We start from the raw sequence: 16,769 nt of genomic DNA, 5'->3' as shown, positions 1-16,769 counted from the left end.
TAAGGAATTCAAACTTTTAAAAATAATTTTTCAGCCAGGTGTGGTGGCTCACACTTGTAATCCCAGTACTTGTAATCCTGCCGCCAAGGCGAGCGGATCACAAGGTCAGGAGTTTGAGACCAGCCTGGCCAATGTGGTGAAACCCCGTCTCTACTAAAAATACAAAAATTAGCCTGGGTGGTGACGGGTGTCTGTAGTCTCAGCTACTCGGGAGGCTGAGGCAGGAGAATCGCTTGAACCTGGGAGGTGGAGGTTGCAGTGAGCCAAGATTGTGCCACTGCACTCCAGCCTGGGCAACAGAGCGAGACTCTGTCTCAAAAAATAATAATAATAATATTTTTTCAAAAGTTGCATTTAATTTGAAAAAAATCACCCTGCCACTTTTAAATCATAGGAGAGGATACTCACACCTCTTTTTTATTTCCACCTGATGTGGAAAGCCTGCTCATGAATACCAGAGACTGGCCACAGAGGGCTGCTTGTCTTCTAGTGGCCACTCTACCTGAAATTCCTACCTTTATAAACATTTTCAGAAATTTTATAAAGAGAATGGGTAACATTAAACCAAGTGTTCCATTTTATTTTAGTGGATTTGACCACAGCTTGAATAACCAGCCCTCGAAGGTAACGAGATTACAAGAGGTTTACACTTACAGAAGTAAGTCGTAGAGTACTATTTCTCAGTGGAAGTCATGTGCATTGGAGTCACATGGGCTAATTATGAAATGCAGACTCTCATACACCTAGTAAATCAAAACCTTTGGAAGTGGTGACCAGAGTTGCATTTTTTAAAGAAACAATCCAAATGAGTTTTGTACACAATAAGGTTGAGAATTGCAGCTTAAGAAATGGTCGCTTGCTGTCAGTGTGGGCACATCTTTGCAGGATACTGCATCAGGGAGCTGTGCCCAGCCATGTGATTACAAAGGGTGGAAGGCCTAATACTAACTCTGTCTATTTCATAAAGATTCCTCAAATTGCCGGGCACGGTGGCTCACACCTGTAATCCCAGCACTTTGGGAGGCCAAGACAGGCAAATCACTTGAGATCAGGAGTTCGAGACCAGCTTGGCCAACATGGCTCTACTAAAAATACAAAAATTAGCTGGGCATGGTGGCACGTGCCTATAATTCCAGCTACTTGGGAGGCTGAGGCAAGAGAATGGCTTGAACCCAGGATATGGAGGCTGCAGTGAGCCGAGATTGTGCCACTGCCCTCCAGCCTGGGTGACAGAGCGAGACTCTATCTCAAAAATAAAATAAAATAAAATAATAAAAAAGATTGATTAAATTTTTGTATAATGGCAAACCATTGTGTGAAAGCTTGGTGACTTGAAATTCAAGGAGTCCAGTAATCTGCTAGAGCTCTTTTCTAGTATTAACTAGTTACAGTAAATGTCATTTTGAGTACCCACGTGCTAGCCACTAGATGAGATATAGTAAACAGCTATTCAATCACTGTTTTTAAAAATCCCATTAGGTTTAATTAACTGCATCCCCAGAGGTAAAGAAGCAATGATTTCTACTTTTTAAATCCTTGTTTTAAAAATTCCTATACCATTAGGAGTCAAGAAGACTGCCTGATGGCTGAGTTCTGCTGGACGGTTTTTCCTTCCACTCAGCTTCAGTTGGGCAGGAAGAAACAAACAAAACAACAATAATAACAAAATGTGTGTGTGTGTGTGCGCGCATGTGCATGCGTGTGTTTTGCATACAGTCAGCCCTCCATATCCATAGGTTCTGCATCCATGAATTCAACCAAGCATGGATGGAAAATATTTGAGGAGCAAAAAGGATGGTTGCATCTCTGCATGTTGATCTTCTTTTCTTGTCATTATTCCCTAAATTGTACAGTATGACAACTATTTATAATGCATAGCATCTACATTGTATTAGGTATTATTAGTAATCTAGAGATGATTTAAAGTATTTGGGAAGATGTGCATAGGTTATATGCAAATACTATGCCATTTTACATCAGAAACTGGAATATCTGTGAATTTTGTATCTAAGAGGGTTCCTAGAACCAATGCCCCTCAGTTACTGAGGGATGACTATGAGTACATATGTGTTGTGTGTATGTGTATATGTGTGTGTATATATATGAATGTATGGGTATGTATGTACACAATTATTTTAAAGACATTACAATTTAATATTTTTGTCACAAAATATGTCTGTTTTTTTTTTTTTTTTTTTTTTTTTGAGACAGAATCTCACTCTGTTGCCCAGGCTGGAGTACAGTGGCACAATCTTGGCTCACTGCAACCTCCATCTCCCGGGTTCAAGCAATTTCTGGCTAATTTTTGTATTTTTAGTACAGACAGGGTTTCACCATGTTGGCCAGGCTGGTCTTGAACTCCTGACCTCAAGTGATCCCCTCGCCTCAGCCTCACAGAGTGCTAGGATTACAAGCATGAGCCACTGCACCTGGCCCACAAAATGTGTTCTATGCGTACAATAAATGACAGCCTCTGAAACAAAGAAGCCAAATAAAAAAAATAAAAAAGAATAATAGTTTTGCACTTTTAGGAATCATGTTTTGAAATATGTATCGTCATTTTTTTAAAGATGCAATAAAGTATAATTTTAATATTTGATACTTAAAATATTTAAGCAAGAAAGTAAAACTTTAATATTTTAGAATTATCATACTCCTAAAATGAATCTATAGTTATCTTTTTAAGGGCTATGGGCTACCCAGAATATATTTCCAATAAGCTCTTAATAAAACATGTAAAACCTCTATCGCTCATAATATATTTTTTTCATTCTTGTCTGCTCAGAAACAAAAACAAAAAAAATTATTTTTTCAAAAGCAAATGAAATTAAAAGCCATTAAATCCGAATTGCACTTCAAGTTTAAAGTTCTAGTTAAAGCCTCAGCAACATATGAGACATGATGAAGTGTGCAAGAGAAAATTTGATGAATATACAAAATTTTATTTGGGGGTCAATCTGCATTAAAAATTAGGATTTCCATATGCAATATCTAGCCTATCTAAAAAAAAAAAAAATTCTTAGGGACATAGGAACAGACAGGCTATTGACTATGTGACCCTATGTAAAATAAATGACTGTCATCTCTGTTGAATGTACTCAGTAGGGTTAAGAGCTGAGCCTTGCATTTTTTTGGTGTGCTTTTAGCCATCACATGACCTAATTTCCATGGCATGAACCATCTGGTAAATTTCAGATGATTTCTGCTTTTTAAGAAAGTTGTCAGTTCCTAATGTTGCGGAAGTTCATGGTTCCATATGGGGCCTCTCGCGATTAGAAACCACTCATTCGGTCTCATCCCCTCATTTCTCCTTTTGTACCGACGCGGGGACGCGGGCTCGGGCACTTTGGCTGTGCCTGCGCCGCGCCGCGCAGCCTGCGGTCTGGCTCGGTAGCGAGATGCAGGAGGAGGACTCGCCGCCTCCACATCCTGCCTCCCGGGCCCGCGCGGCTCTGCGCGCTCATTGGCCCGCCCTGCAGGAAGATGAACGCTACTACTTCTGTTTCCTTTTGATGCTGCTCTGACACCCCGGTGGGGGAAATGTTTCCTCAGGAGCTGGCGCAGAAAATTAAGGGCTACCAGGAGCAGATCGCTTCTTTGAATTCCAAGTGCAAGATGCTGACGATGAAAGCCAAGCACGCCACCATGCTGCTGACGGTGACCGAGGTCGAGGGGCTGGCGGAAGGGACAGAGGACCTGGATGGGGAGCTCCTCCCCACGCCTTCGGCCCACCCCTCTGTGGTCATGGTAAGGATCCAGTGGGTCCCCGCGGCTTTGCTCTTTGACTGGAGCCTGGGGAGTGGCTCCATGTTCCCTCTCCGTGGCTGATTTCAGGGACCAGCCTTCGATCTTGCAGATTCAGAGGGAGGAACAGTTTCCTTAACTCTCTTTGACTACCGTTGGGCCGGGCCAATCTTTGACACTGTAAACAATGACAGTTAAAATGAAACTATGTGCTCGAGACAGCTGAATTACTTAACACGTCAGAGGTCTGCCCTGTATTTGTTTATAATTTTGCAATAATACTGAGAGGCTCTGAGCTTTAAACAATAATTTACTTGCACAGTGTTTTAGTTGTCTGGGGGATGGGAAATTCATGGCATATATATTTAGTTGTGTTTTCCAGGCTAACTAGCTAACTACATATGTGCATGTACTCTACTGTATAAATGTGTAATACAATTTAGAAGAACAGCTATTGTTAGAAAAATATGAAAACAGACCATCTAAAGCTTGGCTTTGGATTAAAATAAATCAACTTTGTTATTTTCTATTCTGCACCACTATTTTCCTATACACTTGACATCTAAAATGCATTGAGTATTTTGATGACTATAATATTTCCCAATGCTGTGTATTTTCCCTCATATGTGCTGTGCCTCAGGTAATGAGTAACCATACCTGAGCCCATTTAGCAATACAGTACTTTGGGTGCATTTATCTCCCTACCGTATTTGTAACTTGAGATGTCCACGAAAGACCAAGCTTTATTTCACAGACCTTTCCTCATTTGTATGATTTGTGATTTTTGCAGTTATTTATAAAGCCACAAACTCTCCAAAGAAAGGAAAATAATGAAGTATTTAATCAACAACAAAACTTCAATGTCATATGCACCCCCATTCCTGATTGTTTTACAAATGATTACTAACATCATATTCTCTTGAAGACAGAACTTTTAAATACTAACACAGGATTAATATGTGAATTTGGGTCCCAGTAATTTTAACCTTCGTTTTATAATTAACTCTATTTTGGCCTGTGCCTGAACAGGACTTATGTTAACATAGCTAATTGATTTTCATGTCCTTTGGGCTACATTTTACGTGGCAGATGACTGCAGGTCGCTGTCACACTTTGCTGTCACCGGTCACTGAGGAGTCTGGGGAGGAGGGAACCAACAGTGAGATTTCCTCTCCACCTGCCCGTCGCTCCCCTTCACCTGTGGCTAATACAGATGCTTCTGTTAACCAGGTACCTCCCACTTGGCATTCCTCTAGCAATAATCTCTGGGCAGATGCAGGACTCCATTCTCTGTTTCCATTAGATCGTGGGTATGAATCTCAGACTTTGTTGCATTCGGTTCCAGGGACACACTATTAGGTGTTATAGTTGCACAAACTATGATTGTCATGTGTCTGAGTATGTCGTCTCCTCTCCTGGGCTACAGAAAATGGGATGAACAAAAATTAGGTCATGGGAACGATAGCCCAGAAGGCCCTGTTTTAAGACATTGTGGCCTTAGTTTCCAGCAATCATCTGGAATGGGGTTCTGCATCCAACAGAAAATGAAAGATGTGTGTCACCATTGTAAAATAACATGATTCGATGGCTTTATAACATGCATTGAAAATAGTGTTGGCATTTACCAGCTCAGATTTTGAAGACAGGAAACTTCTATTTATTATGTCAGACTTCTTTATTTACAACTTGTGTACCAATGTAAGGAATGTCTGCCATATTTATACTAGAATGCCTAGTAGATTTGAGTGTTTATCTTTCAATAATCTTAAATTTTATTTTATATAAAATGGGGAAAATAAAATAATCATTTTGTTATAAGAAGCCTTTTACCATGTATTAAATGTAGATAATACTAAATTAAATGTCAAAAAGGTTTTATGTCAAATGTTAGATAGAAATCAAAAAGATGCCTTTATAGTAACCAAAAACTTTTAATGCATGTTAAGTAATACTTTATTTTTTAGTGAAGACAACTAAAAAATGTAAACTATTCTATGAAATTATGTTTTTTCAAAGAAGTTGATATGTATTATTAAGGGAGAAACATTAAACAGAGCAAATGTTTTATAACCTGTATTATAATTCAATTATATTACTTTTATTTTAAAGCAGAAGCATTCAGACTGTCATAGGATTTCTGTGATAAAGAGAATCACCCCTCATTTAAAAAAAAAGGAACATCAAGGTGATGAAACCTTTAGTTAATACACTTACACTGTTCTCTTGGTAAAAATCAGGATAGCTCTAGGGAAATTATCAACTCATCCATTTGTCAAATACATTCTGACACCTGCTCAGCATGAAACCTTGTGTTGGTTCCTGAGGATGCAGCTGAGAAGGAGTCAGCATGGCCCTACCTGCAAGAGAATGGCCCTACCTGCAAGGCCCTGACAGTCTAGAGAGAAAGGAAGACATGGGACAGATAATAACAATGTGATCAGAGGAAACTAAAAACAGCAACATAAAAGGAGAAGTTCAGGGAGCCGTGGGGGATTTGGGAAAGTGTTCTTCCAATTCTGATTTTAAAATATGTATTACTCATTCTTTGATGATTTGTCCTTCCCTGTGGTTACAGATGTTATTAGAGAAATTGAGCTATAGTCGGCTGATTATTATATAGAAAAAATTATTCTATTTAATATGGTTTAGGTTCTCAAAATTTTCAAGCTGAATAATAAATACTTATTTGAGACTTTGTGGGAAGAATATACCTTTTCTAAAACTGTAAATCTCCATGCTACTTCTTGCAAAGTGTCAAAGTATATATGAAAGTGCCCTAAAAATGATGAAACATGCAAATATTTCTATTATTATTTCTTGACATTAACCACAAAGCTTCATCAGATCCTAAAACTCAGTGAGATTAGGCTTTGTTTTAATTCTTCCCCTCTCCCCTAGTCACAGGAAAACATCAATTAAGTTGCACTGTTAATCTAAAATACTTACATGTGATGCTGCAAAGTAGGGGAAAATGCCTTTACTTAGATTAAGACAGACAGCTTTATTCTGAGGGAGCTGTTAAAAAGCAAATGTATTATGCTTGGTGTTCATCAAACAAATCAACCCCATCATTATGGCCACATGTTATTTTTGTATAGTAATGTCAGAAGACAATGAAAAAATATGACACCATGACCGGTGATGCACTGGATTTATAAAATTGTCTCTTGAAACTGAGGAGGACATGTAGGATCCCCTTAAGTTTCAGTTTTCAGATTAAAAACCCTGAGTTTTGTGCACAGAATGTGTACAGCTGTTTCAGGGAGCAGCCAAATAGAACTGCTTTATAAAATCACAGTTGTTAAAAAAAAAAAAAAAAAAGGTTTTGTGCCTGCTGTTCCTGCAAGTAGATCTCCGTTATGTAACTACCTGGTCCCACTCACAGTCAGTGTATTCTGTCTCTGACAGTAGCTATTATCTAAAATGTAATAACAGTTTAGCTTACTTGAAGGTAGAAATACCGAGGCATTCCTAGATTTTGCTGCAGGCTTCTTGATTCCCCTTAGAAGCAAGCCAAGGCTTAGACTCTGCAGAAGAGTTGAGAGAGGAATAGATTTGAAAAGAGCGAGCAAGAGTGTAATGGGAAAATCGTTGGCCTTCAAGTTAAAAGCTCACACTGAGTTGCAGCTCTTCCTCCTCTAAGCTGAGTGCACCTGGGAAGTCCCTTGATACCCTCATTTGTAAGTGGGAAGCAATACTACTTAATCCACAACATTGTGAAAATGAAATGTGACATTAATCGTGAAAGTGCTTTTTAAACTACAAAATGCTGATCAAATAGTAGCTACAGTTGTCCAGATTTATTTCCTTAGGAATCTACTCATAACTCATAACTTAGGCACATAAGCAATGAGAAACGTATTTTTAACTGACTCCTCACTGCATCAAGTATTGACTTTAGTAGTTATTGATAGTACTGAGTGATTTATTTTAGTTGAATTTATGCGTGTACCTCAAATAAATAGAAATTATTCATCTATAAAAGGTGACGTATTTTCAAATCCTTTTAAGAAACCAGGAGTTGTCATTCGTATCTGTAGGCATAGCCATGCACACACACACACACACACACACACACACACACACACACACACACACAGAGAGAGAGAGAGAGAGAGAGAGAGTGAGACTGCCAGAAAAAAATTATTTGTATAAATTTATTTTATTCTAGCTCTTTAGGGAGCCTTCTGTATTTATAATAGAGTATCTAATGTAAAACATTTACATCATTTAAAGCCATTCCTGCTTTTCCTTGTGGACAGTAATAGTATTACTTTACATGTATATAAAATAATAGAATTTATAAAAGTGCATTTACAAGCATGATTTATTATGAACATATAGGCCTGCCTGTTATTTGCCAAACACTCCACAATGTGCTCAGGATGAAGACGAAAAGCACTGACCCAGACAGCCCCTAGGGAGCTTACAGTGTGTGTGAGGACAGGCAAATGCTTACAAGAGAAGGTGGCAGGTGGTGTGGCCGAGGGTAGCACAGTGTTGTGGGAGGGCCTAGAGAAAGCACCTAAACTGGCTGGGGTCAGGCAGAGGTCAAAGATGGCCCCCTTTAGTTTTAAGGGAGGAGCGCAGTTAGGCAGTTGAAGTGCAGTTGGGTCGTGTGAGATGAAGATTTTCAGGCAGAAGAAACCACCTGTGGGAAGCTGTGGAGGCGGGAAGCAATATGGCCCATCAAGGCAACTGCAAATAGTTTCAGTGTAATTGGAGAAACATTGGAGGAGGAGGAGAGGGGGAAATGAGACTGACAGGGATATGGGAACCACATCATGGAGGCCCTGAATGCCACAGGAAGGAATTTCAGCTTCCTCCAGAAGCTAATTAACCATTGAGGGAATTTAATGAGAAGCTGTGTACAGAACTGATACTTCTGGATCAATGTGGACAGGAGAATAGAAGTGTGCAAATTCAGAGCCAGGGGAGCTGTTAGAAACAGAAGTTACACAGTCTCATGCTTGGTCCATCCTGGTGATAAAAATGAGAGAAACAGGCCAGGAGGGACTACAGAGGCCTGGACAGCTCCTGCTCCGCATAAATGAGGCAATGTCTCCTCTGTTAGCATTACTTTAACAAAGACACAGGGCCCAGTGTTACCATACCTTGTGGTTTGCAAAACAAGCTGTGAATGTGAATTTTAATGAAATCTCTATCTTCATGAAGAGAGATTTTAAACAATTGAAAACATTGTATAAGCCACACTAAATGTGTGCAGGTCAGAGGCACCCACAGGCTGCCAGTTTGCAGCCTTTGAGTTAGGAAGCTGTTACTGTAATGAGAACTTGAACTAAGGCTGTGGCCAGGACATGCATCGTTAGCACTCCATCCTCCCATAAGCAGTGGATGTTAAGGGGGAGGAGAAATCAGGAATAAATCCCAAGTTTATAGCTTAGGTGAGAAGACATTCCATTTATTGCAAGATGGGTAATACTTCATTGTTTTTTCCTAAATTGGTTCCTTTTGGAAATGTTGACTTTGAAGAGCCTACAGGATATGCACGAACATCTGGATATGTGAGTCTGGAGCTTATCAATTCACCAGTATTGGCGAGTGAGTGGAAAACAAACTATAAAAGAGAAAGAGTGAATGACTAGAAAGCTGGGAGGAGAACAGTGAGATTTTTTAGAAAGTGTTTCCAGAAAGGGTTTGTCAGTGCTATTGAATGCTAGAGGTCTGGCAAGGGAAGGGATGAAAATTCATCATTTTTTGTCAAAGAGAAGAAGCTGGTGAGAGCAAGCTCTGCAGTCATCAGGATCAAAGTCCAAACTGGAATTTAGAAGTGGATCGAGGGTGAGAAAGTCCCATGAAAATCACCCTTTCAGAAGTTGGATTATGAAATGAAAGGGAGAAAACAAAGAAATTAGGATGGAGCCTGTGTGTGCATGTGCATTCACGTGTGATGATCCATCACATTGTGAATTGTGGACTTTTTAGAAAATGTGATATCCTTCAAGAAAACAAATAAAAGAAACAGTATGTGCAGGTGTTTTTGGATGGAAGAGAGAAAGTCAACAAAGCCAGAGAGGATGTTAATAGACCAAGGTCCTTGGAAAAGCAGTTTATGGGATTCTCAGAGTCTGTGGGAGAGTCAGGTTTAAGCAGTGAAGCTGGAAAGCATAAGATAAGGGTGAGTGTGAATATACACAGACTTTTGAAAATTTGAGAAGTTGTAGTATCTCCTTGACAGCTTGGATTGCATGTGTATGTGTGTGTGTGCGTGTTTGTGTGTGTATGTGTGTGTGTGTCAGTAACACACACACATGCATATATGACTCTGGATTGAGTCATGTTTGCAGTTTTTCAAGTGGATGAAGCATGACAAGTTTTCCAAGTGGATGAAGCAATGACAGCATACAAGGGTGTGGAGGACTGAAGTGGGGTGGGAGTGAGTGAGGATCAATGGATCTAAACCTATTAAGGACATGAAGAGTAATCCACTCAAGACAGTGACAGGGTTAGGAATAAAGAGGAAGCAGTCTCCATGTTCCAATATCATCAATAAATGTTGGGGACTCATCTGGAGACCTCAGGAACAACAACAAAATGGGTAGAAGCTGTCATAGTCACTCAAATATTATTTCATATAATCCTCAATCCCACCCAAGGTTGGACCAATGAGTGAACCAGTGTGCAAGATATAAGTTATTTGCTCCAATTATATAGCTACACAAGAGGAGAATTTCGCTAGAGTCTCAGCTGTCCCAGACTGAATTCATTCTACCGCATGACACTGCTACATTTGTTTCTCAGACGGCTGGAGCCTTCTTCAATACTTTTTACCAATACATGATTCTCAATAAGACTCAGGTATTTTAAGCTGACATAATTCCCTTCAACAGTCCAACTGCAAAAACAATGAACTTTATAATAGCAATTACTCCCCCAGTTAAATTTCTACTGAAATACAGATAAATAACCATAGAAACAATTGAAAACCATCTTTACTATATCTCTTGATATATCTTTACTATATCTCTTGATATAGTAAATTTTATCAGTACAAATAAAATATGCAATGTTACTTATAACACAATAGATTTTAAAAATTTGAAAGCATGATATTTCATCATTCACTTTGATTTTTTGTGTGTGTATACTTTGAGGAAATGAATAGAAGAAAACCTTTATATTATTTGTTTCTTAGAGTAGTTGTAACTTCCCCATTACATTTTTCTTATTTAATATCAGAATATTTAAATTAATTCTGCAAATAATGAACCCACAAATAGTGAAGATCTGGCTGCATCTGTAGATTTATTTAAGTCAAGTAGTTTTTTAAGTTATTTAAAACTTTAATGAATACATTTGACAACATTTTAGGAACTAGATCATTAAGATTCTCTTTTTTTGCGATTCTAATCAACCTTTAAATACATGTGTACTGCTTAAATCCTTTGTATTTCCATTTAACAAACATAGAATAAGATTGAGTTTTGGCAACTTGAAATATTGGTAAAGTTGTTTTTTGATATATATAAACCAAAATTCTGAAACAATTATAGTGTGCTTTGATACAGTCTTTAAATTTTTCTTGTCACAAGAGTTTACTAATTTAGTGCCCCATGAAAGGTGTAGATCTGAAACCTTTCCTTGACATGACCAACAGTACCCAGAGCATATTAATCGAGACTTTGTCTTTTTGTTTAATTCAATACTGTGCTTTGCACTCACAGGACATTGCATATTACCAAGCCTTGTCTGCTGAGAGGTTGCAGACAGATGCTGCAAAAATTCACCCCAGCACATCCACATCCCAGGAGTTCTATGAACCGGGATTGGAGCCATCCGCTACTGCCAAACTGGGTGATTTGCAGCGTTCTTGGGAAACCTTAAAGAATGTGGTAAGTCTTCAAGGTGGACTAGTTTATGCCCACCAGACACCAGTAACCTTAGCGATTGTCTTATGAAATACATGCGGAGAGTTTACACATCCAGTCCACAGTTGAGTACCCTATGTTGGGCCACAGAGGTAAAGCACTGAAGAAAGAAATGTTGTAATCTGAAAGATAAGGGGCTGGGAAGCATTTGGTAATATCCCTTTTCTGCTGTAGATCAGTGAGAAGCAGCGCACACTCTATGAAGCTTTGGAACGCCAGCAGAAGTACCAGGACTCCCTCCAGTCCATCTCTACGAAGATGGAGGCCATTGAGCTGAAACTCAGTGAGAGCCCAGAGCCTGGCAGGAGTCCAGAAAGCCAGATGGCTGAACATCAGGTACAAATAGCCATGACTTCAGTTTCCTGCTTGATTAAGTAAGTGCACTCTTGTGACTGGTTGGCCTGTCAGGCATGTGTTTGAGACAGCCAGGTGACTTTTTAAAAAATTTTTTAACCTTATCAGTTCTTCTAGAGTAAACAAGAGTCCTAATGGTGGTCATTTCTACTACTGATTCAGGGAGGGATCTGAGAAAAAGAGAGAGAGATTCAGACCTTGAATCTAATTAAAGAAAGCTACATGCATTGATGTTGCTTTTTAACTTTGATTACACAAAATGTGTTTCCTTAGAGTTGCCAGTTTATTTTGATTTTGTTGTGAGCCATTGTCATAAGAATAAAATATACTCCAAATCTACCTTTTCTGGATATTGTTGTTTTAAGAAACTTAACCAGGGGGTGCCCCTCCATTATCACTTCAGAAAATACATCTGAGACTTCATAAGTTCTAAGTCTCATCTTGTGATTGGCCCTGACTTAAATCATTTTTTTAAAAGGTTAAACTAGGCAAAATATTAGCTTTACATGAGAAACAGAGAACATTACATTAATCTAACGCAGAAAGATAATGTTAAAAATGTGTCCATTTAAAATGCATGCTAAGAAATGTTCAGAAATTAAAATCTGGTTAATACTTCAGCAGTCTAACGAGGTATGCTGTTAAAATTATATTTATTTGGTATAACTGGGGTCTAAGGATACTGAGGCACACATTCTCCTACATATTCATCACCGTGATGTAGGAAAATGCTGCCTGGCTGGGACAAGAACCCAGGAGCGTGTGACAATCCTTCAGAAGGCAGGAGGAAAGAAAGATATTTTTAGACGTTAATTAAGAGCTATGAAAGCATGGCATGGTAAGCATGTTTATCAAAACAGGGTAACTTAACAGCTTTAAGAGTGAAACGTTGTACTTTGTCTTTCTTCTACTTTACATCTTTCTAGTTTTGGAAGCAGGATAACCTTGGAATAGACTGCTTGTTCATATGTGTAGTGTCAGATAAAGTTGCATTCTTTTGCAATATATATCTTTCAGTATAACATAAAAATGAGAACATTTCATCTAGAGACAGCATATTGAGAAATAGTGGTTTCAGGTTTTTTACACTCTTGTGACTTCTGAAGATAGAGATCAAAGTGCATAGCGTCCATTTTTAGGCCTTATTTTGGTAAAAAATTACCTTCTGTAGGTCTTTCTGCTATCCCACAGTCACCCACCCTTAGCCACATTTGCAGAGGGTGCTATGAAAGCACGAAATGAGAATTAACCCTTGTTATCCAAGACCAGACCAATCAGGAGGACAGTCAGGGGCTTGGGGGACTATTCCAATGCCATTTACTTCCGAGCTTCCCCCATTTTGTCACTAGACTGCTAGTCTCCCAAACCCCTCTCCTTTCTAAAGGGGCCTCAGTGTCTCCCAGTTCTCTTTAGCTGCTACTTCAGTTTTCTGTTGCCAGCAGCCACTTCTTTCTCATCTGAAGGGGTGTCCCTGTTGCTCCAGTGTGCTCCCTGGGGCTCCTAGGTCTTCCTTGCTCCTGCGATTCTGTCTGTCCAGCTGTTCCCTGAACCTCTGCTTCACTGTACTGGAAGGAGCCAGAGAGCTTCCTTTAGGTTGAGTACATGCTCCTCAGGCCAACCTCGATGGCTATTCTGTAGGAGGCCCTGTTCTTTAAACATTCAAAAGGAATATAGTGTAAATTATGCAAGGGCTGGATTAGAGTACATTTGAGGGTCACTCACGCAGATTATCAGATGCCGATGTTGCAGAAAGTTTAAGTAGTTTGACCCTCTCTCCAGCTTCATGACATCTCCACCTTTGTTCAAGCCCCCTATTCTTGTGGCCCAGGAGGCTCCCCACAATTGCCAGAGACCCATCACTGGCTCACACAGTATTTAGGAGCTGCATGAAAACAGGTTCCTGGTGGCCTGCTCTGCCCTTCCAGAGTTCCTAAGTGAGAATGCAAGTTAGCTTCCAATCAGCACCACCACCCTGTTTCTCAGGCATTAGGATGGAAACACACATAAACTGAATGTGGAGCAAAATGATGATTCTGTTCAAGGGATTTAATGGAGACAACTCAAAATTGCACATTAATTCTGAGAATTATAAATTAGAAGTGAATCTGTGACTTTTCTTGTCATTAAGGCCAACCACATGACTTTTTTTCCCTTTCTAAGTTGGTAGTAGTCGTACTAGCCATCACGGCAGTAAGGAGGTACAGCTAATTTAATGAAGATTACCAGTCATTGGGGCTTAATGTTTTATTAAGAGAGAAAATATATTAATGTTATATTAATCTATTATATTAATATAATTGTATATATTAATCTATTATATTAATATAATTGTATATATTAATCTGTTATATTAATATAATTGTATATATTAATCTATTATATTAATATAATTGTATATATTAATATATATTAATCTATTATGTTAATATAATTGTATATATTAATATAACTGTATATATTGATATATTATATTAATATAACTGTATATATTGATATATTATATTAATATAATTGTATATATTGATATATTATATTAATATAATTAGAACATATTAATGTTCTAATGGGAGGGAAAGAAAATAGCAATAATGTAGAATTTAGTATAATCTCGTGTATCATCACATATTTCATCTGAGCTATTTTTGCTACCTTTTGCTGTCTGTGCCTAAGTTCTACAAGTTCTGGAACACAGCTGCCTACATGAAAAGCTGGTGGTATCACAGTATCTAAATTTGTTCTTAGCTTCAGGAATGGTACTTTAAAAATTTCAAGCACTGTTATAGAATTACTATTTCTAAATTTCAACTGAATGGGTATGAGAAAGTCCAGTATGGTTTTTTATATTTCCTAAAAATTAATAGAAATACTTTAGTTTTTTTTCTTTCCCAACACTCTCTTGGAAGTATTTATATTTTTTTAAGGAGGTAACCTAATTCCTACATTTTTCCTTTAAACACTTGTCTAAACTACTGAATTTGTGTGGAATGCTGTGCCTTTCTGGTTATCCTCTCTAAATTGTCTTATAGATTTCTTTTTTTGAGACAGTCTCACTCTGTTGCCCAGGCTGGAATGCAGTGGCGCGATCTTGGCTCACTGCAACCTCCGCCTCCCAGGTTGAAGTGATTCTCCTGCCTCAGCCTCCCAAGTAGCTGGAATTACAGGTGCTTGCCACCACGCTGGACTAATTTTTGTATTTTTAGTAGAGATGAGGTTTCACCATGTTGGCCAGGCTGGTTTCGAACTCCTGACCTCAGGTGATCCACTTACCTTGGCCTCCCAAAGTGCTGGGATTTACAGGTGTGAGCCACCATGCCTGGCCTGGCTGTCTTACAGATTTTATTTTAAGGCTTGAATGCAGTTCATGAGCTGACTTGTGGCTGTTGTTCTGACTGCTAAGCCCTCTGTCATTGAGACCTTATTATCATGGGTATCTGATGCTTTGGGGACATGTGTTGCCACACTAAGCTCAGTGATACATAGGACACAGAGCTCTGTGGTTATTTTGTTTTGTTTTGTTTTTTTCATATATGTAACAACTAAAATAGAATGTGAGAAGAACTGTGGTCTCTCATCTGATCTTGGAAGTGAAGCAGAGTTGGGCCCAGTTAGTACTTAGATGGGAGACTGCCCAGGAATACCAGGTACTATAGGCTTAAAAAAAAAAAAAAAAAAAGCCTGGCGCGGTAGCTCATGCCTGTAATCCCAGCACTCTGGGAGGCCAAGGTGGGCAGATCACAAGGTCAGGAGACTGTGACCATCCTGGCTAACATGGTGAAACCCCATCTCTACTAAAAATACAAAAAATTAGCCAGGCGTGGTGGCGGGTGCCTGTAGTCCCAGCTACTTGGGAGGCTGAGGCAGGAGAATGACGTGAACCTGGGAGGTGGAACTTTCAGTGAGCTGAGATCGCGCCACCGCACTCCAGCCTGAGCTACAGTGTGAGACTCTGTCTCAAAAAAAAAAAAAAAAAAGACAGGAAACATTTCAGCCTGGCCAACATGCTGAAACCCCATCTCTAGTAAAACTACAAAAATTAGCCGGGCATGGTGGCGCACACCTGTAGTCCCAGCTACTCAGGAGGCTGAGACAGGAGAATTGCTTGAACCTGGAAGGTGGAGGTTACGGTGAGCAGAGATGGCAGCTGGGTGACAGAGTGAGCTTCCATCCCCCCAAAGCAAACAAACAAAAAAAAATTGTGTTCATGTAGATAGTTCTGAAGGTCACATAACATAAGGTCCGTGTTTCTTTTCATCCTTACTATTAAAGAGTTTTTATGTTAGAGAAGCTCATGGAACTTCTCTAAGCTATGTAAGTGTCATACACATGCCAAGTTTGCAATTACAAATCAGAAACCCAAAAACATGCATTTCATCTCTTTCTCCTTATCTTGAATCATATATTGTCGGGTAGCTGCTGGCCACCAGCTCTTATACTCAGAGTTATGGGACTGAAGACATATTTGACAGCTGAATTTTTTTTTAATTGAGGTGAAATTCACATAGCATAAAATTAACCATTTTAAATTGTACAATTTAGTGGTATTAGTACATTCACAATGTTGTGCAACCACTGTCTCTCTCTGGTTCCAAAACATTTTTATGACCCCAAAAGAAAATCTCATGCCTCCTGAGCCTGGCTGCTAGATCTTGAAGTTAAAAACTCTAGCTACCTTCCAAAAATGTCCACTCATGTTTAAGAGTAAACTCAAGCATGAGTGGAGAGGACTGCTTCTAACAAGATTTAAGTGAGGCTGGGCACAGTGGCTCACACCTGTAATCCCAG

At 39.1% G+C, this 16,769-nt stretch overlaps 1 protein-coding gene across 2 annotated transcripts in view; it reads left to right on the top strand.

Annotated features, from left to right (window-relative positions):
- The window catches only part of SYNE1 (spectrin repeat containing nuclear envelope protein 1), a 525,017-nt gene that overhangs the window by 340,572 nt on the left and 167,676 nt on the right, over positions 1–16,769 (top strand). For both annotated transcript variants that reach the window (XM_054490749.2, XM_054490748.2), the window contains exons 92-95: positions 3,553–3,747; positions 4,834–4,974; positions 11,430–11,597; positions 11,808–11,969. In XM_054490749.2, coding sequence (XP_054346724.2) covers positions 3,553–3,747; positions 4,834–4,974; positions 11,430–11,597; positions 11,808–11,969 — 666 coding nt within the window. The remainder of the gene's footprint in view (positions 1–3,552; positions 3,748–4,833; positions 4,975–11,429; positions 11,598–11,807; positions 11,970–16,769) is intronic.

The sequence above is a fragment of the Pongo pygmaeus genome, chromosome 5, assembly GCF_028885625.2.
Source record: "Pongo pygmaeus isolate AG05252 chromosome 5, NHGRI_mPonPyg2-v2.0_pri, whole genome shotgun sequence".
In the NCBI taxonomy this organism is placed as follows: domain Eukaryota; kingdom Metazoa; phylum Chordata; class Mammalia; order Primates; family Hominidae; genus Pongo; species Pongo pygmaeus.
This window is presented reverse-complemented; position numbering and strand designations above follow the sequence as displayed.